The 22,081-nt window shown below is 43.6% G+C and overlaps 1 protein-coding gene across 1 annotated transcript in view; it reads left to right on the top strand.

Moving 5' to 3' along the window:
• COMMD1 (copper metabolism domain containing 1) overlaps positions 1-21,094 on the top strand; it is a 104,429-nt gene extending 83,335 nt beyond the window's left edge. The window contains exon 3 of the mRNA XM_044291779.1: positions 20,909-21,094. Coding sequence (XP_044147714.1) covers positions 20,909-21,016 — 108 coding nt within the window. The 3' untranslated portion in view covers positions 21,017-21,094. The remainder of the gene's footprint in view (positions 1-20,908) is intronic.
• The last annotated feature ends 987 nt before the right edge of the window (positions 21,095-22,081 follow it).

The raw sequence follows: 22,081 nt of genomic DNA, 5'->3' as shown, positions 1-22,081 counted from the left end.
TGTTTCCCAAAGGTCCAAAAGCTCAGATCTTACTCACATTGCCTAGAAAGTGATTGAGGCGCGAATCTTCGTAAGGCGATTTTATTAGCGCACAGGCGAATATCGGCACTTGTCCCAGAACAGAGGCAAAGGGCTTTGCATTCATACATTAGTGATTGAATTGAGTTGCGAATCTTCGTAAGGCGATTTTATTAGCGCACATGCGAATATCTACACTTGTCCCCAGAACAGAGAGGCAAAGGCCTGTGCATTCATATAGTATAGCACCATATTCGCGAATACTTCGAACTTCGTAAAATTCGATTTACGAATATTCGTATTTTTTATTTTAGTTTCCACCTTACAGATTACATTGATCTGTACTCTGTCAACTACAGTCATCACCCCCCACTGTATCTCGATTGATTCCCAAAAGTCCAAAAGCTCAGATCTTACTCACATTGCCTAGAAAGTGATTGAGGCGCGAATCTTTGTAAGGCGATTTTATTAGCGCACAGGCGAATATCGGCATGTCCCAGAACAGAGGCAAAGGGCTTTGCATTCTTACATTAGTGATTGAATTGAGTTGCGAATCTTCGTAAGGCGATTTCATTAGCGCACATGCGAATTTTGCATCATAATATGTATTATGCGATGCGAAAATTCGAATTATCGCATATGCGAAATAATAACGAATTTGAATATTCGCGAATGTTTTACGAATATTCTTTCGAATATTCGCGAAATTTTGCGAATTCGAATATGGGACATGCCGCTCAACACTAGTCATCAGTATTGATGTCTATCAGCTCTATTTTGATACTACAACTGGGGGTGTGGATGATATTTATTGTGGGTGACTTTCACCTCGTATCCTTTATTATGTATGGCACAATCATATGTATCAATGATGAATGATTTCATAATTAATAATTGAATCTTACTTTTTACATAATTTCTAAAAACATACCTATTTGGCTATTTTTCAAGATTGAAATACAGTACATTAAGCCTGTAGTCTAATTCTGCAGCATGCGTCAGGCCGTGCAACAGTAGGAGATCTAGAAGAAGTGTGTCCTGTCACGGCTCATGGCTGATGCACCACATCACGCCTGTCGCTCCTGGCACAGCCCCAAGCACTGGCAGTTTTGTATCCTCTCTGACGCCGCTAGAATTCCAGCAAGGTGACCTGCAGTAACGCCCTAGCGTGACGTAGATATACTATTTTGGAATAAACACTGTCAAAACGTACATACATAGTGGGTTGAAAAAAGGTCCAAGTCCAACAAGTTTATATTTTACAATCCCACGTTGATCCAGAGGCCCAAAAACATTTTTACCCCCTTCCCTCTCAGCACTGTAATAGTACATTGCGGGAAGCAGTTAGTTAGCGCATGCCACAGTGCTGTTATGGCGCATGGTGGCACCATGTTCTCATTGCTGGGATCAGAGATTACTCTTCCCCCGGCGGGATGCAATTGTGGTTGCTATGGCTCCCCAGCACCCAACAGTGGCCTCTAGGGCTGCCACTGCGGAAGCCTGTTAGGCCTTTCCTGTGGCAGGGCCTAATAGGCTGTCTGAGGGTTTTACACTGACCGATATGACTCGCTGTAATAGAAAGTTATTATATGAGCATATTATATGGACATATTAAAAAATAAAGAAGTTATTAATATTAATAACCAAGTGTTTTTAAAGAATTTTAAAAATCTATGTAAAAAAAATAATCTGCTTTTCTATGTAAAAAGTCAATTTCTGTGGGGTGAGAAAACATAAAGTAAATTTTTTATTGGATTTGCCACATATGTATTGACCCATTCAATAAAATTATTTTTTCATGCCCCGATGCTCGCCCTTGCCCTTCTCTGTAACTGAAGCGTTTTCCTCAGTTTCTTTTAGATCCTATGATCCTATGAAGGGGTTTTCCCAAGTTATTTTCGATATAGGGACCTGCTGATCCAGCGGTGTGCTCCCTCCTCTTCACTGGGCTGCAGTCAGTGACATTGTTTTGGCTGCAGTGGTGACTTCCCGTATACCACTGCAGTCAATCACTGGCCTCTGCAGTGTATAGTACGCGGCCGCTGATTGCTAGTGAGTGAATTGGCTGCAGCAGTGTATTGGATGTCACCGCTACTACCAAAACAATACATCTCTGGCAGGAGCAGCAATGGTGGATTGTAGGGCGACGCTGGACTGGAAATGTTTTTCTTATTTTATTAGGCTCCCTATAGTTGAGGTATGTTAAAAAAAAAAACTCGTTCTGTCCCTCTGTTATTCGTACGATCAAATTTGTTATATATTGGCAACTGGATGTTTCCATTCCCCTTGTCAAATGGGTGTGTCCCTGCACAGTCTGCATCTGCCGGCACTGACCGGAACGTGACACTGTGCTGGGAACCACCCTCAACTAGTAATACACAGAGGGCAATTTATTCATAAACTTCTAGTAGGAATAATACAGGAGTGGAATAACATAGTCATAATAATAAATGATAACCAAGAGTCGCAATTTCATGTGAATGCCACAATTTACTAAAATAGACATGTCAGGAGTGGTGACAGGTCCTCTTTGAGAAATTGTATGAAGACCACCATGGGTCTATGCCATGGTGGAGACCTGGTATGTATGACTATGGGGGATCGGGTGGTCACCTTGCGTCTGGGCAGAAGTGACCTCTTCAAGTAGTAAGGGTTACATTTTAACAGATTGCGTTTATAACATAGGTAGGGTATTGTGTGGGACTGTAAAGGCTCTTGTGTTGGTTGTAGCCATCATCACGTGAAGAGTATTATCTGGGCTTGGCATGGGTGATCTGTGCTAACCATACTGTCCAGTAGAACTGGCTTAGTTGCCCATAGCAACCAATCAGATTCCACCTTTCATTTTTGACAACTCCTTTGGAAAATGAAAGGTGGAATCTGATTGGTTGCTATGGGCAACTAAGCCAGTTCTACTTTAAACCAGTTTGATAAGTGACCCCATTGGTCCTTACCACCTCTGAATTGGCCTAACTGTGTAGTGTGCTTGTATTATGTGCTGTTGCGGGTGGCTTCACACACAGGGGCAGATTTACAGATTTACACACAGATTTACTATTCCTATAGATGGTGTAAGCTTGGCTGGGCTGTCTCAACCCGCACCCGATTTATCACAGGGGCTCAGGCTGGTTAATACATGTGCTGCAGGGACAGACGCTTTCTTTTCACTCTATACCCGTAGACTTGAAAAAGGAGGTACGTACACTCCGAAACGCGTTGTCATAGGGCTATCTAATAAAGAAGGCATCCTGATACATATGTCTCTGTTGTAATCATTGAAAGATGTCCACTCAACAGAGGACTTGAAGTTGTCATAGCTGCTTAACCCCACTTTGTGGGGGAAAAATGCCCCTGCGTCTTATGGAGTGAATACTAATCCTAATCACCGCTTCCATTATGGAAGCGCTGATTAGTACCAGAGGACCGGAAAGCGGTGACAGTTCTGTACTCACAGCTTCCTGGTCCTCGGCTGTCGGCTGTGCAGTGGCTGCACAGCCTTCACTGCCGACAGCAGAAGACCCGGAAGAAGAGAGAGAGAGCGCTGGTGGGTGAGGAGCGGCGGCATCCAGGAGCAAGAGAGGCAAGTTGTTTATTTATTTTGCGCTGGGGGGCTGATGCATGAGGCTGGGGGGGCTGATGCATGAGGCTGGGGGGCTAATACATGGCATTGGGGGATTATATATGAGGCTGGGGGGCTGATATACAGTATGCCATTGGGGGGCTGATACAAGGTCTGATTCAGGGTCTTATTAACATTGGGGTCTGATTGGGGCTGTCAGTTGAGGTCTGATTAACATTCGGGGTCTGGTTGGTGGTCTGACCTGAGGTGTAATGGAAAATATTTTTTTCTTATTGTCCTCCTCTAAAACCTAGGTGCGTCTTATAGGGTGGAAAATACAGTACTTGCTTGCTCCTCCCCTGCCCTTTGCGTACGCTGCGCGCCGTGACGTCACGCGGAGGCACTGCAACGCTAGGATGAGCTGAGCCCCGGTCTCCTTCCTAAACTGCAGAGCAGTGCCCACTTCCAGCCCTGAGCCCAGCTGCCCAGAGCACTGATCCTGAGCCTGCTGGAGTCTTCAGAACTGTAAGTATTTATAGTAATTCACTATAACCTATATTATATATATTACTTGGTTTTTTTTTGTGTGTGTGTGTTGTGGTGGAGAGCGTGATTGCATGCTATGGTGTGGGAAGGCAGGATCCATGGGGCCCAAGTAAATTCTTTCCCAGGGTCCAATCAATATTAAAGATGGCCATGGTCGTATTAAATTACTATACTTTAGGCCTTTTGCACACGAACGTTGTGCATCCGTTCCGTGCATTGGGGACCGCAATTTGCAGTCCCCAATACTCGGGCAACGTCCGTGCAGTGGCCGGGAGGGATCGAGACCCATTCAACTTGAATAGGTCTGTGATCCGTCCGCCCCGCAAAAAAAAATAGAACAAGTTCTATTTTTTTTGCTGTGAGGAGGCATGGACAGAAACACCACGGAAGAACTCCGTAGTGCTTCCGTGGGGTTCCGTTCCGTGCTTCCGTTCCGCATCTCCATGATTGCGGCCCTATTCAAGTGAATGGGTCCGCATCCGTGATAAGGAGTGCACACGGGCCGTGCAATACGGCCACGGGCACACACCGTTCGTGTGCAAGAGACCTTATCCTGAAATAAAACACAAACCGGATGCAGGGAGTACAGTCTGTGCACTAGGAGATGACTCCCCACCCTGATTGGCATGATGGACATGGACATGGACATTTTGAAGTAAAACTTAGGAGAGAATTCATCAAGCCCCACACTCCTGAAGTCTGGCTTCAAAAAAATCACGATATAAGGCTTGGCGAATTGTTAGGAATATTTGCGAAAAATTTTGCTACATTTTGCATTTTTTACACCACTCCTAGTTTTGGAGAGTGGGAGGTTGGCTATGTTCATTCGTTTTATTCCAGATTTATGAAGTGAGACTTTTTAAAAAGTCACAAATATTCTCAATTTCCAGTAAAGGGTTGACATAGAAAGAGGGAAGTGTTAGACTTATAGATGCACCAAATTTATCAAAAATTGGCCCAGATTTAAAAATAGTCTGCGCCAAAAATATATGATGTAGTTTGGCGCATGTAGGTTTTCGTCACTTTATTACGATGCTCGTGGAAAAGGGGGCTTCGCGAAAGGGAGCCTTAAGATGCACCATTTTTCACCGAAATTGCACAATTCTTGCAAAAAATTTGTCTCAGTAAGTCAACCAATAATGACCAAAATGTCTATCCCTGCACCAGATTTATCCTCCAACCTGAACCCCTGTGATAAATCTGGTGCAAGTCTCGACACCCGGTCTAAGCTTACCCCATCTGTAGGATAAGTAAATCTGGGCCTGTGTGTGACATCTCAGATCTGATATCTCCTTAATATATCTCCCCTATAGCTGTCTGTCATGAGGGACTGAAGACAGCATGAACCTCATGACAGGTTCCCATTAAGTAGAACTGTATGTCCCGGGGCCTACGTTTTGTAATTTATGGGGGACTTCTTCGAGCCCATGCCTGCTTCCTGTGAGCATGTTCAGTTCTCAGACAGAGGTTACCATGATCCACCCAGGAACCCGTCTTGGAAAAAAATCTCCACCAAGAAGGTCCTTTGTCTCCATATACACTCCACGGAGAAATGTCCAGCAATAGGTAGTCTTCTAAAACATCCATTTATTGATATGCATTAAAAATAGAATTCCATAATTGGCGACAACAGAACAGTCTACGCGTTTCGAACCACCAGGTTTTTAATTATGTGCACTGCATAGTACACAGGCTTGAGTGAGATTCATCTTCCTGTGCAACATGTATGAGAACACTACATGTGGCATTCTCTCCATTCATAGAATTTCCAAAAATAGCTGATCCAGCGTGCTCGGCATCTTTTGGAACTCCCATAGCGGTGGATGGAGAATTCACTGCTCGTTCGCAGTCAACTGTCCGTTCACTGCTATGGGACTTACTCTGTGTGCTCTTCTTCACTTTGGAGGGGTAGCTGGAGATGGAGGCGGTTCCTAGAGATGGGACCTGCACCTATCTGACATAGGTAGCATATCCTGGTGATATGCCACCAAGTTTTTTAATCTCACAAGGAAACTTTTAAATTCTTTTAATCATAATGCAAAACCTCAATTGATCGCGGAGCATCTTCTGTGCCCACGAGATCACAGAGCGGTAGGCATTAGGCACTGGCTCCCAGCATAATTCATTCCCAGTGCCCGGAGTTTAGGGGTTAGTGAAAGGAAGTGAAACAAATCAGTCCTGTGGGAGTTGGACAATATATCAGATATTACACATGATAGCGTCTTATATGCTTGTTTGAAAGTACGGCTTCGAGACTCTTCTTCCACTTCAGCGGTATCTTTCTGTCAGTTCATATTGATATCCACCTAAGCCTCACGCTGTTCTTGTTAAAGTGACCACAATGCAATTTTGATCTATTTTATTTTCGTCAATATACATTTCCCATTGACATCTTATTATAAATATCTATAGAAATGTCACATTCCGATAACAGAACCTGACAATTATAGGGTGGCGATTGGCATTCCGTAGATACTACTTATCCCTTGTGTCACTCCAGGATGGCAGCCTGATGCTTGTTTTTACATTTTTTTTTTTTCCTACGCAGTGCAGCATAGTCGGTTATTAAAAGGAATGTGTCACCAAACTTTTTTTTTTTGCTACCAATTTTAAAACCAGAGACACTTGTTTTCTAATCAGTTTTTATTTGATTGCAGAATTATTTTATTCTATTTCCTTTTATTCTATTTCTTTCCTACTTTCACATTAGCGTTTTCAATTCTGCTATTGAGATCCGTCATAGAATCTCAATAGTGGAAGAAAACGCTTCCATTTTATAACTTTTGTAGCAGGTTTGACCATGGCATCTGAAGTGTTAAATATCTGTGACCAGCATTATTGCTGGTCACAGACATGAGCTGTGGGTGTCTGCTGTATGAAGCAGCAGGAACCCCATGGCGATCAGAACGGGCACCATCTTTAAAGACCCAGCCAGCGCCATACTAGTACGGTGCTGGTCGGGTAAGGGTTAAAAGAGCATCTGTCAGCATGATCAACCCTATTAATCGGGTTTATCATGCTAATTAAAATGATTCCTAATTTATGTCTGTACAATGAACCGTTCCAGAGAAAATTTCACTATTACTAATACACTAATTAGTTAGTTGGAGCACCAAGGGGCTGGCCAGAGCCCTTGGAACACCAGATTGTGAACACCCCTGCAGCCTTATACTCTCCGCCTACCATAAATTCAGGGAACTAGACATCTTGAGCCTTCCCCATAGTTCTTTGTCTTGAGGCTTGCGCAGTGGATCTGCTGCTTCCCAAGTATCAGAGTTTTAAGTAAATAATACTCCACAGTCTGGTTGTTCAAGGGCTGTGGCTGGCCCCTTGGTGCTCCAACTATTTAATTAGCCTACTAATAAAAACAAAGTTTTCTCTAGAACATACAGTTATAAATGAGGTATGATTTTAATCAGTATCATCATCCCTGCCATGGAAGAATGACTGGTTTAATAAGGTTGATCTTGCTGACCATGCTCTTTAAAGGGTTTATCCATCCCTAGAATGCCTCCCCATACGCCTGGTCCCCTGACACTGTTTGTACTTACCTGGCTCCCCGCTGCTGCATCTCATCGTTCTATGGATGAAATCATCTGGAACTGGGGCGGGGGGGGGGGTTGGGACCCTAGCATCGCGGGTGACGCTAGGAAGGATCCTTCCCGTCGCAGTCTGCTATTGGCTGACACCCTCTTCCCTCCGAGGGGTGCAACTAGCCTTTTTGCTGCCTGAGGCGAAAACTGAAACGCCCCCCCATCCCAATGGCAATTTCTTAACCTAACCCCTTCCCTTCTGCCCATGGTCCTTTGGCTGCCCCTCTCTTGCCCCTACCTGGTGCTGCCTGAGGCAGCCGCCTTACCTGGCCTCATTGGTGGTGCGTAACGACCCCACCCCCGATGCCGGATGTTTTCATCCGAGTGTCGGGGAGATGCATAGGCGGCCGTGCGGGCATGAGAAGCGACGCGGGTGTCGGGGAGCAAGGTAGGTACAATCTGTGTGAGGGGCCCGGGCGTATGGGGAGGCGTTTTTGGGATTGGAGAACTCATTTAAAGAATAATATAGAGGTTCTTGTTTTTATTTGTTTTAGCTGATGCCATTTCTGGGTGGTCTGCCGTGTTGAGTCTCTATTCTCTTCTGATGCAGTTCTCTTAAAGAGGACCTTTCACCTAAAAAAAAAAATTAAACTAAGACCATAGCTTAACTTACATGCCCCCATGAAGTCTTGATCGTTTTTTCTTTTTTCAAACTGTGCCCCCGTTTGTCCGCTATGCCCTCCGGAATAATTCCCGCCGTCTATGCTAATGAGCCAGCCTCAAATGGGCTGGCTTTAAAAGTTCTCCTCGGCGTGCCTTCTATCTTCTCCCTGGCACGGAGCGCATCCAATCAGCGCGCTCCGCTCTTAGCCGGATAGACGAAATCGCTCCAGTTCTCTGAAGTCTCGCGAGAACTGGAGCGTCTTCTCCCTGGCTAAGAGCGGAGCGCGCTGATTGGATGCGCTCCGTGCCAGGGAGAAGATAGAAGGCACGCCGAGGAGAACTTTTAAAGCCAGCCCATTTGAGGCTGGCTCATTAGCATAGATGGCGGGAATTATTCCGGAGGGCATAGCGGACAAACGGGGGCACAGTTTGAAAAAAGAAAAAACGATCAAGACTTCATGGGGGCATGTAAGTTAAGCTATGGTCTTAGTTTAATTTTTTTTTTTAGGTGAAAGGTCCTCTTTAAGGCACATTGACTCCCACTACATCGTATCCTATGTCATCTGTTACATGCAGGAGGAGCAGTGTGAAGCTACATCTTATTGAAATACACAAGAGATTCTGCACACAGCACATACACATGGTCTAGACAGACCATGTGTCATTGAAGTTATATACTCTGTAGCCAATCACTGCAAAGTTACAGCCCAAGCCTGGAAAAGAGTCATGAAGCTCGAGAAGAGTTCCAGTTATTCTCCTGCTTTTCACATCCAGTTGATGATTGGCAGCTCTTTCGTAGGGAGAAAACTGCGAACAATCAGCAAGTTGGTGGGAAAAGCAGGCGCTCCTGAATATCCATGACTCTGCTTAGGCACCAGTGACTTTTGCAGGTCTGGACTGCAGTGATCCTAACGCTACTTTTAGGTCATGAGTGGGACATAAAGTTGATGACGGGTTCCCTTTAAATAATGCACTAATGCATGATGTCATCGCAGCTGTGGAAGAGCGAGCTGCCGCATAGCTAACCTTTGATCAATACAGATTAGTAACAGTTAAATATTAAGTTCATTATCTAAGGCAGGTTGAATGTCCTCATACTTCCTTTTTTCATATGCTTCTTAGTAACCCCTTCAAAACAATGTATATAAATGTTGATGAACCCAGTCATTTAACCCTTCAGAAGTTGCGGTTAATAGTGATTGCGGCAACTGTTGGGTTAGGCAGAGGGTGGGGACTCCTGCCTTCGGATCAGAGCCCCCATAGCAAAATTGCAAGGCTATAATCGGTTACCATGACATCCTGAGGCCTGATGAAGGTTTTCACTCCTGTCATGGTTAGTTGCCATGCACGAGGCACGGCTCAGCAGGGAGAGAGTCAGAATCTCCTAATCTGCAATAGTTTTCTGTTGTGGTCTATGGGACAAGCAGTCAGACGTTTGTATGTTCTAGCCCTCTAAGGGAGCTGAAAGTTATTGTGTAAAAAGTTAAAAAGATAAATTTAAAAAAATATAAAAAATTCTAATTGCCCCCCCTTTCCCAATTTTACATATAAAAAAAAAAAAGGTATAGCAGGTATCGCTGTGTCCGAAAATGCCTGAACTATTAAAATATTTAATTATTTGGTGAACGCTGTAAAGAAAAAAAAAAAGATTTTTTTTTGTCATCTTGTCGCCCCTCCCCTCCCCAATTGAATAACAGTGATCATAAAGTTGTATGTATCCCATAAAAGTACCAATAAAAACTGCAGTTTGTCCCACAAATAAACAATTCCTCATACAGCTCTATTGACGGAGATATAAAAAAAAGTTGTAGCGATGCAAAGAATTTTATTTTTTCAAGTAGTAAAACCAAATACAAACTACACAAGTATGGTATCACCATAATCGTATTGACCCACAGAATAAGGACATAATGTCATTTTTAGCTTACAGTGAACGTAATATCAAAACCTAAAAAACCTTAGCAGAATTGTGGATTTTTACAGTTTCACTCCATAAAGATTTTTTTTCCTGTTTTCCAATACAAGACATGGTACATTAAATGGTGCCATTAAAGAATACAAATTGTCTGGCAAAAATTAAGCCCTCATATGGAAAATCAAAAAAGTTATGGCTCTTGAAATGTGGGGAAGAAACAACAAATTGCACCCAGTCTTGAAGAGGTTAAAGGCATTTTCTGCTGTGGACATTCTCTTTTTGAAAGAATAGTCCTCCTCCAGTAAGGTGACTATAGGTGTCCCGTGGCTGGAGCCTCCACTGATCGGCTGTAATCTTTGGGTAGTCTAGCAACAAATTTTAATTTCCCCTCTGAGGAAATGAAATATTATTATCCGTTGAAATCGGACACGTTCATTCTTGTTTTCAGCGTCAGAAGATATCGTACGTGTCCTCTGTCCCTCTGGGAGTTCCCCTTCGTAGTCACTACTATCTATTGTAACCAGGGCTACGCAATGTTTGGTAACCAATACTTTTTTTTGTATTCAGTATTGTGTGGTGGGGAGAATTTTTCGTCCTTCACATCTGTCCATGTAAAACCATAAACCCCTCTGGCTATGTAGTGCAGATGGGTAGGTAACCACCGGTGTGATACAGGTGGAGGATCCTAAACATGTGTAACCCTGCTGTGTGCTGGGAAGCTATAGTCCTGTTCTTGGTCGATATGGACGAACATTTTCCATCTCCTCTTATTTCATGGAAATTTCATTTAGGAAAGGACACTGATCTTCTGACAGTGATGTTTTTCTGTAGCACAGGGGGGAAAAAGTTGTGGAGAATATGACATTTGTCTTTGAAGTTGTCTTTGCTGAACCCTTTTATTACAATAATAGGTGAGGTATCCTGGTAGTCAGACCCTAGTTGTCCATTTTCTAGCTATATGCCATTCCTGAGTGGGTAAAACCACATTAAAAAGGTATTCCTGTATTAGGCATTTATGACATATCTACAGAAAGTGTTACTAAGCCTGATTTGCTGGGGGTCTCGTTTCTTGGATCCCCACCTATCGGAATCTAATGGATTTTTCTAAACAGTTGACTGGAGGATTGGTTTCTGGTACAGTCTTTATTCTCTTTTATATGGTGGTTACCACAATTTCCAGAACTGTTTCAGTTTACTTAATTGTGGGTGAAACTACAATATATGGAGTGTTGTATGATTTGTTCACTTCACATTCCAGATCGTTAAATATTCTAAGTTTTTCAAACCAGCACCTGAATCGGCATACTTTTATAATTAAAAATGTAGTATAGCCACTGAGCTATTCAATAAACTCTGTATAGCGCCACCTGCAGGTTGTTTTTTTCCATATTTCTCTGTTCACCGCTCTGAGGTGGACGCACATGCTCAGTTCCAATCCTTCAATTGCCGCCAGTCGTATCTACTGTTAGAAGCTCTGACCATTATAGGGAGAGAGCTGCAGAAGAAAGGACATGCCCCCTGAGCGTCCAGCCTGAAATACAGCTGGCAGAGCAATTGGAGAAATCAATAGGAGGAGCTTTGGATCCATATGAGGTACAGAGCTGGTTCTAGGTTTGTTATAAAGAGACTGTCATGTATTATACAGTCCTGATCAAAAGTTTAAGACCACTTGAAAAATGGCAAAAAATCATATTTTACATTGTTGGATCTTAACAAGGTTCCAAGTAGAGCTTCAACATGCAACAAGAAGAAATGGGAGTGAGACAAAACATTTTTTGAGCATTCAATTAATTGAAAATAACGAATAAACTGAAACCGGCTGTTTTTCAGTTGATCCAAATTTTAGGACCACATGCCTTTAAAACGCCAAATCTGTGCAAAGATGTGGATTCATTGTCATTTTCTGTCAGGTAGTCACACGTTGTGATGGCAAAGGCAAAAAAACTCTCCCTATTTGAACGTGGTTGGGTTGTTGAACTGCATAAGCAGTAAGGGATTTGGAATTGGAATTTCTAAAATGATCCTGAGGGTTATGGGACAAAAAAAAGTCAAGTAGAAGACCCCAAAAAATTTCATCAGCACTGAGCCGGAGGATCCAATTGGCTGTCCGTCAAGGCACTGGACTATCCTCGACCCAAATTAAGGCCCTTACTGGTGCTGACTGCAGCCCCATAACCATCAAACGGCGTCTTCAAAGACCTCGTCTCCTTGAACGCCACAGAACTGCTTGTTTGGACTTTGCAAGAGGGCACCAAACATGGGACATTCAAAGGTGGAAGAAAGTTTTATTCTCTGATGAGAAAATATTTTACCTGATGATCCTGATGGTTTCCAATGTTACTGGCACGACAAGCAGATCCCATCTGAGATGTTTTCTACTCGCCACAGTGGAGGGGGCGCCATAATGGTCTGGGGTGCTTTTTCCTTCAGTGGAACAATGGAGCTTCAGGAAGTGCAGGGGCGTCAAACGGCCGCTGGTTATGTCCAGATGTTGCAGAGAGCATTCCTCATGACTGAGGGCCCTTGTCTGTGTGGTAACGACTGGGTTTTTCAACAGGACAACGCTACAGTACACAATGCCCACAGGGCAAGGGACTTCTTCCAGGAGAATAACATCACTCTTTTGGCCAATCCTACGTGTTCCCCTGATCTAAATCCAATTAGGAACCTTTTGGGGATGGATGGCAAGGGAAGTTTACAAAAATGGACAACAGTTCCAGACAGTAGATGGCCTTCGTGTGGCCGTCTTCACCACTTGGAGAAATGTTCCCACTCACCTCATGGAAATGCTTGCATCAAGCATGCCGAAACAATTTTGGAAGTGATAAACAATAACGGCGGAGCTACTCATTACTGAGTTCATGCTTGGAAGTTGGATTTCTGTTTTGGGGGGGTTTAGTGTTTTTTTTTTTTTAGGTGTGGTCCTAAACTTTTGATCAGCTGAAAAACAGCCTGTTTCAGTTTATTCATTTTTTTCATTAAATTGAATGCTCAAAAAATGTTTTGTCTCACTCTCATTTCTTCTTGTTGCATGTTGAAGCTCTACTTGGAACCTTTCACTGGTATAACTGATATATGGTATACGTTCCACCTATCAAAATCAAATCACTGTCGTTTGGAACGCTACATTTCTGTTAAAACTGTTACTTTATTAATCAGAAAAACAAAAGGGAAGGGGGACTAACCTATATTAAAATTCTAGGACACCATCCATTCAGTATAGGGTCGATATGAGGACCTATAAGCCGCATACACGGTAAATGCAGCTGCGGATGGGGTCACTAGAAATGCCGCAGGCTAGTGCTATACTGCAAGTGAAAGCAGAGGGCCATGGGGCCATGCTAATTGATTCCACAGAAGTAAGCACTAAGGCGCGGTCAGTGTGCTCTGAATCACTACCAGCTCATGGATCCCTCGACTAAAGTTATGGATAGACTAATCCAGTGATAAACATCTGCCTGCAGAAGCCGATCTCAATTGAATCCATCCGTTCATGTGAAACGGATGTCTAAGAATCGGCCCTGCAGACACGAATCACTGGATCTAAGCTAAGCTGGGTGAAACAGACAGATCTGGATTGCTGTTGCTCATCTAACTGCAGAGGGCTGAGAACCGCAGACCTCAACTGCAGTGTGAGCGCAAAGCAGATACATATGAACATTGATTTATCCCCACACCACACTCAACGCGTTTCGCCATAAGGCTCGTCAGGAGCGTGTATCTGTGGTTAGCAGGATAAATATTCAAAGCTGCTGAGCCTCCATTACAGAGGCTGCAGCTGTAAGTACGAGGTGGCCGAACGCGGCCGCTCAGGTGCACAGAATATGAGGAGAGTCCTCCTCCCCTCAACTGAGCCCCGCCTGCAGAACGGCCAATGAGGACGCAGGAGGCACGGCATCGCCGCATCATCCATCCCGCCCCCATTGTGCCGCCCCCTCGATGAGACCGGCCCAGATGAATGTAATAACATTGTACATTAAAGTTAGAGTAAATATATACGGCGACTTACTACCCTGGCAACGTTTGTATAGCTCCGATCGGGACAGGGATCATGAAGTGGTATGAACTACATTGTATTTTATTTAATTTTATTTATTTTATTTAATTAATTGAGGACATCAATCGGTGGTGGTGGAGACAATACAGGAGGGTCAAGAAAGACCCAGCAGCATTTTTACTAGATGGCAATACTGTGATCAGGCTGATTTAAAGGGAACCTGTCACCGGGATTTTGTGTATAGAGCTGAGGACATGGGTTGCTAGAAGGCCGCTAGCACATCTGCAATACCCAGTCCCCATAACTCTGTGTGCTTTTATTGTGTAAAAAAAAACTATTTGATACATATGCAAATTAACCTAAGATGAGTCCTGTATGTGAGATGAGTCAGGGACAGGACTCATCTCAGGTTAATTTGCATATATATCAAATCGTTATTTTGACACAATAAAAGCACACAGAGCTATGGGGACTGGGTATTGTGGATGTGCTAGTGGCCATCTAGCAACCCATGTCCTCAGCTCTATACACAAAATCCCAGTGACAGGTTCCCTTTAAAGGGGCAGTGTATGGTATGATGTGGTATAAGTAATCCACAACCAATAATTACACTATCACACCCCTGGTATCTCCTAGCCCCCTCAATTGCCTAGGTGATCTAATGACATAGAGTCATTAGTAGTCCATGCCGCTGGGACACACGGATCGTGGGCAGTATGTCATCACCCCTAATGTTCCTCTGTTTCACCCAGCTTAGCTTAGATCCAGTGATTCGTGTCTGCAGGGCCGATTCTTAGACATCCGTTTCACATGAACGGATGGATTCAATTGAGATCGGCTTCTGCAGGCAGATGTTTATCACTGGATTAGTCTATCCATAACTTTAGTCGAGGGATCCATGAGCTGGTAGTGATTCAGAGCACACTGACCGCGCCTTAGTGCTTACTTCTGTGGAATCAATTAGCACGGCCCCATGGCCCTCTGCTTTCACTTGCAGTATAGCACTAGCCTGCGGCATTTCTAGTGACCCCATCCGCAGCTGCATTTACCGTGTATGCGGCTTATAGGTCCTCATATCGACCCTATACTGAATGGATGGTGTCCTAGAATTTTAATATAGGTTAGTCCCCCTTCCCTTTTGTTTTTCTGATTAATAAAGTAACAGTTTTAACAGAAATGTAGCGTTCCAAACGACAGTGATCTACTTGGAACCTTGTTAAGATTTTGCCCATTTTTCAAGTGGTCTTAAACTTTTTATCAGGACTGTATGATGTTTGATTTTATTTTTTTTACATAATGAGATAACCCCCTACTTCTGGCAAAACGTCTACCCTGTGTTATGCCTGGTGCAGGGCTTTATGGGGCGGTGCATGATACAGATATTCAAATAACACAAAAAGAGACGCCCTGTGTCATTGTCCCCGCTCTCAGGCATGGCACCAGGCATAATACAGTGTATGAATTTTGCCTAGAGTGTTCCTTTAAAGTTGGACCAGAGATCCAATGGAGCTGGAGAAGAAAGCTCTACTTTGTTGTTGGGAGTTTTGCATACATTAGTGCCACTTTCCATCAGTGATGTGGTCTGTGGTAGATAGATACTGTCAGAAAATAAGAAATGATTATGGGAGAGAATGAGTTTAAGGCCGAATGCACACGACTGTGTTCCGCGGCCGAGAGCGGTCCGTGGTATGCCGGGCTGGATTCCTGTTCAGAGCAGGAGCGCACGGCGTCATTGGTTGATATGACGCCGTGCGCTTCATGCCGCCGCTGCACTACAGTAATACACTCGTATAGTGTATTACTGTAGTGCAGCGGCGACATGAAGCGCACGGCGTGATAGCAACCAATGACGCCGTGTGCGCACCTGCTCTGAACAGGAATCCAGCCCGGCATACCACGGACCACTTTCTGCCGCGGAACACGGCCGTGTGCATTCGGCCTAAGGCTCAGGGGTACTGGTTCTCATTGAAGAGACCCAGTGGGTATATGCGTATTATTACTCAGGCAGTGGTCCATAGGAAAGAATTATGGAAATTAGTTCATGTTAGCCAAACCATTGACTGTACATAAAGATGGGTCCTTTTTGAGGAGTCTCTGGTATGGCTGACAAGAGGTACCTTGGCAAAACATTTTTTGTCCTACATTTCTATTCATATGAGCTAGTTCTTTGACTTACTGCACGGAAGGCGACACACATATAATAATACATGATAGGTATCCTGGTTAACTCCTTTTATTGTTTTATTGAGGAACATATAGGTTTGAAAAATAGCATGACCACTGTTCTACGACTTCAGCCTCAGTAATGTATAACCATGATAGTCCCTATATAAAGAGTAGACTGTGTCAGACTATAACCTTGCATTCTGCCTTTTAAAATTACGGAACGTCTAGTTCTTTCTTTCTTTTTTTTTTTTTTTTCTTTTTTTACATTTAAAAACCCATGTGCCCCAAACCTGCCAACTATTGTTGAACATAATTGTAGGCAAAGTTGAAATTGAGTGTATCAGATTTGTTGTCAGCGGCTCACCTAATTCAGATCGTTGCATATAGGTGCTCAATCCTAGGCGTACCCGTCGCCAATATATAAACAATAAAAATAGAAAAGATGGATGGCACACTAATGTCTGGTGTCGCAAGAATTAAAAGTTGCTATACAATTTATTCGCACACAAAATGACATAAAAAATTGAAAAGTGTTAAAAATAGACAAAAAAATAAATGATTAATAATAGTAGTATAAATTCTGTCCCACAATAAATGGTATAAAGTTGAAATTGAATAGCGAAATAATAAAATGCCTTCAAAGGCATGGTCAGGTCTAGGAACCAGGAAAATCAAACATGGGGACATGCAACCCAGATGAGGAGTGATTGATGCTGCAGTGCTCAGAGCAGTCCTAACCCTACCCTCCTCCCTCCCCAGCAGGAGTCCCTTCCCCATCCTAGTTGTCACTACAAGGTTACCAAATCATGTTCCTTTGGTTCCCTCTTAGAATCCAGTGCCAGTACTCATATATGCCGTCACCAAATCCCAGGTGGTGGGACTGATCTGCTGTGCGCTAACTTGTAGAACCCATGGTATATATTATTTGTTAATGTTTCAGAGGTGGTTATCAAGAAAAAGTGGGTATTTCAAGAAGATATAGAATCCATAGCACTGTAATCTATACTTGCCTTTCTATACTTATACCTCGCCAATGACTTCTTGAGCATGGATAATATACCTTCTTCTATCAAGGTGGGACCATATTTCTTCCATATATGGTTTTGATATATAACAGTTTTGTTCATTGGTCTTATTAATAATTATTACATGATCAAAAAACATGGTGTCCAGAAGTGATGTCAGCGATCATGTGATTGCTACTCACATGGAGACTGAAAATGAGGTCACTAGTACTTCGATCTCTGATCATCTGCAATGGCGTGGGCTCGGTTTCCACACCCAGTGATAATACTCATTAGGCTACTTTCACACTTGTGTTGTTAATTCCTCTGCCGGATCTCAATACCTCAATTAAACGGATCTGTTTTGATTTTGCACATCAGGATGCATCTGTTCCGTTAGGATGCGTTTGTGTGAAATCAAAACGGATCCTTCACTACATACACTAAAAGTCAATGGGTGAGGGATCTGTTTTTTTTATGCTCCTAAAAAATAGGATTCGTCACCATTGACTTGCATTGTCTTCAGTGGCGGATCCGTTTTTTATGATCGGACATAAAACCGCAGCTTGCAGCCGTTTTGTGTTCAGTCACAAAACACAATGACGACAGAACGGAAGACATCCTGCTACATCCTGAATGGATCTCTTTCTATTCAGAATGCATGGGGACAAAACTGCCATATCTCAATACCGGAAAACAACAACGCAAGTGTGAGAGTAGCCATATTTACTCTTCATGTGATGGTTCTGTCATCATCACACGATTGAAAAACCTAGTGACAGGAAGTGTTGTCAGTAAGCATGTGATCGCAGCACACCATAACAGGAAGTGATGTCACAAACACTGGATTGATCATCTGGTATGGTATGGGTGTGATTTCCACACCATCACTACTTATGTCATCAGTCAAGCTATGTTTTTATAGGCTGGAGGTATTTATGATGATATATGCAAATGAGAAGTTGTCCACCTTGGACTGGATCAGTACAATTTACGTCATCTTTAGTGGTCCGCAGCAGTCTGATGACACATTGTATATAATATATATATAGTATTTGCTTTACACGCCGTTGTCCCTGCCTGTTACCCTTCATGTCCGGCACCGCGCCAAGCAGGACGCACCAGCCATCAGACTTGGCACACCAGACAAAGGAGCACTGTCTGCTCCGAAACACGTTGTCTACCTTGAAATAAAGAAAAGTCTCACAAATGCATTACAAAAACGGATCCATCTCTCCGTTTGTCATGCGGACAGACGGATCCGTCTTGTATATTTTTTTTCACATTTTTACCGGTCTGCGCATGCGCAGGCCGGAAGGACGGATCCGGCATTCCGGTATTTTGAATGCCGTATCTGGCACTAATACGTTCCTATGGGGAAAAATGATGGATCCGGCATTCAGGCAAGTCCTTTTTTTCGCCGGAGATAAAACCGTAGCATGCTACGGTTTTAACCTTTTGCCTGAACAGTCAAAACGACTGAACTGAAGACATCCTGATGCATCCTGAACGGATTACTCTCCATTCAGAATGCATGGGGATAAAACTGATCAGTTCTTTTCCGGTATAGAGCCCCTGTGACGGAACTCTATGCCGGAAAAGAAAAACACTAGTGTGAAAGTACCCTTAATCTGCTGTGTGCGTACACAGTATACCATCAATACATATGAGAGGTAATTCAAATGGGATAGGAGTTCCGTGTATTCTTAACTAGCTCTAGTTTGTACCATATGAATATGTATTAAATATAAATGTAAAATAATTTTATTTTAAGGCCTCTTTCACACTTGCGTTGTCCGGATCCGGCGTGTACTCCACTTGCCGGAGGTACACGCCGGATCCGGAAAAACGCAAGTGTACTGAAAGCATTTGAAGTCCTGGTTGCCATAGTAGGAGCGGGGAGTGGGGGAGCGGCATACTTACAGTCCGCGCGGCTCCTGGGGCGCTCCAGAGTGACGTCAGAGCGCCCCATGCGCCTGGGGTGCCCTGACGTCACTCTGGAGCGCCCCGGGAGCCGCACGGACGGTAAGTATACTGCTCCCCCGCTCCCCACTACACTTTACCATGGCTGCCAGGACTTTAGCGTCCCGGCAGCCATGGTAACCATTGAGAAAAAGCTAAACGTCGGATCCGGCAATGCGCCGAAACGACGTTTAGCTTAAGGCCGTATCCGGATCAATGCCTTTCAATGGGCATTAATTCCGGATCCGGCCTTGCGGCAAGCCTTCAGGATTTTTGGCCGGAGCAAAAAGCGCAGCATGCTGCGGTATTTTCTCCGGCCAAAAAACGTTCCGTTCCGGAACTGAAGACATCCTGATGCATCCTGAACGGATTTCACTCCATTCAGAATGCATTAGGATAATCCTGATCAGTATTCTTCCGGCATAGAGCCCCGACGACGGAACTCTATGCCGGAACAGAACAACGCAAGTGTGAAAGAGCCCTAAGAAGTAATAGTTAAAGGGTATCTGTCAGCAGATTTGTACCTATGAAACTGGCTGACCTGTTGCATGTGCACTTGGCAGCTGAAGGCATCTGCATTGGTCCCATGTTTATATATGTCTGAATTGCTGAGAAAAATGATGTTTTAATATATGCAAATTGGCCTCCTGGAGCAATGTGGGTGTTGCTGTTACACCAAGACCTACAAGACTCTTTCTGCAACTGCCACCCCCACTGCACTTTGACAGGAACAGGCAGTAAAAATGGGCCTCTAGGTGTAACAGCAACAAGGCTAATTTGCATATAATAAAACGTCATTTTTCTCAGCAATGCGGGCACATATGAACATGGGACCAACACAGATGTCTTCAACTGCCAAAAGCGCATGCAGCAGATTTAACGCTCTGGAGAAAGCTGTGAAGGAGAGAGAACATAAAAACAGCGCCACTCTGAATATGTTTGCTCTACAATGCCACAATAGACTTATTGTCGTTGCTTCATGGGAAATTTATATGCAAAAAGGTATCTCTCAAGGAAGAGAACCATCTCATCGGTGCCACCTCTTGGAAGTCGTCCCATATGAGTCAAAATCCAACTTTCCAACAAGTCTTGGGATTTGAGAAGGGAATATAGCCGAGCCAGATATCCATCCGTAGACAGCTGGTTCGGGGTGCGTGACACTTATAAGTATGGAGTAGAATTCTGGCTGCGATATCTTGTTTGGCTAGATATAAATCTCAAGGCTTGTTGGAAAGTCAGATTTTGACTTGTAGGGAGCCACTTCCAAGAGGTGGCGCTGGCGAGATGGTTCTCCTTATTGGAAGATACCTCTTTCCCTATGAAAACAGGTACACGTTCAGCCAAGCTGAGCACATATGTATATGGGGGAGTTAGGAGAGACGGCTGTTGGCCAAACAATCATTCTGCTGACTGCCTTGGAAGGTGTATGGCCACTTCTAGAAGACACAAGCAGCAATCAGTTTTTTTCCTCTGAATTTGTTTCTTTTTATATCTGCCTATATTATATTTCATTCACTCATTTTTTTTCTTTCTTTTCTCTGCTAGGATTCTGAATTTCTCTGCATAGAACTCAATGAAACAAAGATGAATGAGATGCTCAAGAAATTATCCGAGGTGGAGGAAAGCTTGGCAGCCTTAACCCAGATCAGCTAATTGGCACCAGACACAATGTGATGAATTTGTTCTTTATTTTTTTCCTCCATTTTTTTAATAAATGTTTCACACTTAAAATGTAGTTTTTTATTTTCATGATAGGATGTGCAGTAAAATAAGTCAAATTGCTCTGGCACTAGACAGCCCCTAGTCCATTTGATCATGCCTGCAAAAATTCTGTGATGAACACTGTGAGGCTCCTATTTTCTGAATCCTGACGATTGCCATCACGTTCTATAAATTGCCATCAGTGCTGAGAACAGAGATAACACAAATACTGGCAGTTTAACACCTCAGATGCCACAGTCCATAGCGACCTTGGTGTCTGAGTGGTTAGACGGAGGGAGCTCCCTCTGTTCTTCGATCGAGGAGTGCCAAACAGTTTCCATTGCAGCCAGGAGCCTTCTGAAGGGCCTGCAACGTTACTGTCCTGCAGCAATGATCACTGATATATGGGGATGAACGATCTCTACTACAATCTTTTGTCTACATACGCCCTACAGGGAAATCTCCAGGTGGGCCGATTCCCAGGGGCCGCCTGAGCCTTCCTCTCTGCCACTGGCTGTGTACATAATGAACTGACCCTGTCATCGTTAACACTGCAGGTGTCCTCCTGAGTTCAGTACTATCACCCTTCTTGGCTTCTTATGTTGCCATTCACCCTAATAGGCCACAGGCCACTATAGACATTGTACAAGTAACGCGGGAACGTAGGCATCTTAGGGTGAGGGCTGAAAGAGGCCTGTAGCCTGCAGTACAAATGGTTCTTTGTAAGGAGACTCTGGTATTTTATTTTTTTGTTTTCTTTGACCAGTTGAGGTGCATACTACTGGGGGCACTATAGGGGTCATTACTAGGGGCACAATATACAGTAGGGCATTATGGAGCATTCTTATTACTAAAAACACTATAGTGAGTAATACTGTGGTCACCATAGGGGCATTATTAATGGGGTAAAAATAGAAGTAATAATTATTGCTGGAGGCAGTATACATACGGTATTAATGAGTGTATTATTATTACTGGAACACAATAGGTGTCATCATTATTATGGGGGGCAGTATT

The sequence above is a fragment of the Bufo gargarizans genome, chromosome 4 (assembly GCF_014858855.1).
Source record: "Bufo gargarizans isolate SCDJY-AF-19 chromosome 4, ASM1485885v1, whole genome shotgun sequence".
Lineage (NCBI taxonomy): Eukaryota > Metazoa > Chordata > Amphibia > Anura > Bufonidae > Bufo > Bufo gargarizans.
Note: the sequence above shows the minus strand (reverse complement) of the source record. Positions and strands in the feature narration are given on the sequence as shown.